Source organism: Gekko japonicus, unplaced genomic scaffold, assembly GCF_001447785.1.
Source record: "Gekko japonicus isolate JY-2015 unplaced genomic scaffold, Gekko_japonicus_V1.1 scaffold2978, whole genome shotgun sequence".
In the NCBI taxonomy this organism is placed as follows: domain Eukaryota; kingdom Metazoa; phylum Chordata; class Lepidosauria; order Squamata; family Gekkonidae; genus Gekko; species Gekko japonicus.
The window spans coordinates 62,129-64,334 of NW_015165913.1; the positions used below are offsets into that span (position 1 = coordinate 62,129).

The following is a 2,206-nucleotide window of genomic DNA, read 5'->3' on the forward strand; positions in this document are numbered from 1 at the left end:
AGGGGGGTAATTTCTGAACACAGAGGGAAAAAGGGGGGGGGGGGGGGGGTGAATTAGGTGAAGGGAGGCAGAAATGAAGGAGAAACGTGTGGAAAAGAGGGAGATAAACGGAGAGAGGGAAGGGTGGCTTTATCTTGCTGCATCCCCCCAGCCCCCGCTTGGCAAGATCCGGCTGAGCAGGGTGCAAGGAAAGGGAGAGAGAGCGACAGGCTGGGCCCCTGGAGAAAACGGCCCGCAGGCCGAAGCAGGTCCCTGTTGCAGCTGTCTGGAGGTTCTGCTCAGGAAGTCTGTTCGAGTCTTGGGAGACGGCCGGGGAAGCCGAGCATGATCCGAGAGGGCTCCCCTGTGCCTCCGGTGGCTGCAGCCAGGACTCCCATTTCAAAAACAAAAGGGAAGACCGTTGGGCTGGAGGCAGCAGGAGGGCGCTGGCTCCCACAGCCCCCTCCTTCAAAGGCCGTCCTGCAGCTGCGCCCCGGCTGGAACAGACCACCCTACCCCCCCCCCCCCCTTACCTCCGTGGCGCGGGTGATAGGGCTGGGCCTGGCCCAGGTACCTGGTCTGCACCAGGCGCTCCCCCTGCTGGCAGTCCCCTTCGCTGCCCACCTTGAAGAGCTCAAAATGGTGACCGGCAGGCACCTAAAAACAGGGAGAAACCCCCCCCCCTTTGAATCCTCAAAGAACAGCAGCCTCCTGCCACCACCACCCACCCCCGACTTTCACTGGCTCTTTCTGATCGAGCAGGGCGATAGTCAAGTGCACCCGTGGAGGGGGGGGGGAGTTCTACTGCAGGCCAGGCAGGTGGAACAGCCAGGCAAGAAGAAGAGAAGAGGGGATCGGATTCATACCCCCATGGCCCTTCACTACCCAGAGGAGTCTGGGGGTGGCTTACAGACTCCTTTTCCCTTCCCCTCCCCACCACAGACAGACACCCTGTGAGGCGGGTGGGGCTGAGAGAGCTCTGACAGAAACGGCTCTTTTTCAAGGACTGCTTGTGAGAGAACTATGGCTTGCCCAAGGTCACCCAGCCAGGTGCAAGTGGAGGAGATGGGGAATCAAACCCGGTTCTCCCAAATTAGAGTCCGCGCTTCCAACCACCACACCAAACTGGAGAAGGAGAAGATTGGATTCATACCCCCATGGCCCTTCACTACCCGAAGGAGTCTCAGGGTGGCTTACAGACTCCTTTCCCTTCCCCTCCCCACCACAGGCACCCCCTGTGAGGCTGGTGGGGCTGAGAGAGCTCTTGACAGAAACTGCTCTTTTTCAAGGACTGCTTGTGAGAGAACTCTGGCTTGGCCAAGGTCATCCAGCAGGTGCAAGTGGAGGAGGAGTGGGGGATCAAACCTGGTTCCCCCCGATTAGAGTCTGCGCACTTAACCACGACACCAGACTGGCAGAGAGGGCGTACAAAGCACGGCCAGCCCCCAGTGCCCCCGCTGCATCTGGGAGTCGTTGTGCCGCGTCCCTCCCACACAGCTTACCCGGCGGTCGATGCCCATCATCCCGGTACGGTCCGCATAGCTCAGCACCAGCGGGTGGGCCGTGAAGTCACTGCAGCGCCAAGGGGAGGGGTCACAGAAGAACATGGTCTGCCCGTCCTGGTGCAGCCGCTGAAGCCTGAGGAGAGGCAGGAAGGCAGGCGGGGCTGGCGCCTGGGGATGCCCGTGACCCACACTCCTGCCCCGGGGGTCCGGAACAGCCCCACCCCCCGCCAGCCCTCTTTGGGAAGTAACAGGAGAAGGCACTGGCAGCGTGGCCAGAAGGACCACCCAAAAAAAAAACACACACACCTTTGCCAAACCTTCTTGCAACTGCCCCCCCCCCCCGCATTTTGGAAAGCGGAACAGAAATGAAGGGGGCGGGCAGGGGAGGGCCACAGAGGGCCGAGTTCATGTCCCCCTGCAAGGGCCGCGGGCTCCAAGTATGACCAGCCTGGAAGAAAAGGGCTCCCGCGTTCTGGGGGGCGGAGGGCTGAACCCCCCCAGCCCAGCCTCTGGCTCTCAGGCGGGGAGGCCCTAGGCCGGCACAGAACACCGGGCCAGCTACCCACACAGCCCCCCCACACACACAAAGTGATAGAAGAACTAGAAACCTCTGTGGGGTTTTTGCCAGCTCCCCTCCCACCCCGAGACCCACCCCCCTGCCAGGACCCCCAGGCCACAACACAACAGCTCAACGGAGGCCAGGCTTTTCGGGGGGGGGGGGG

The 2,206-nt window shown here is 62.1% G+C and overlaps 1 protein-coding gene across 1 annotated transcript in view; it reads right to left on the reverse strand.

Annotated features, from left to right (window-relative positions):
- The window catches only part of TAF1C (TATA-box binding protein associated factor, RNA polymerase I, C), a 5,063-nt gene that overhangs the window by 1,573 nt on the left and 1,284 nt on the right, over positions 1-2,206 (reverse strand). The window contains exons 3-4 of the mRNA XM_015411399.1: positions 1,482-1,617; positions 513-636 (exon numbers count right to left, since the gene is read on the reverse strand). Of these exons, the coding sequence (XP_015266885.1) occupies positions 513-636; positions 1,482-1,617 (260 nt within the window). The remainder of the gene's footprint in view (positions 1-512; positions 637-1,481; positions 1,618-2,206) is intronic.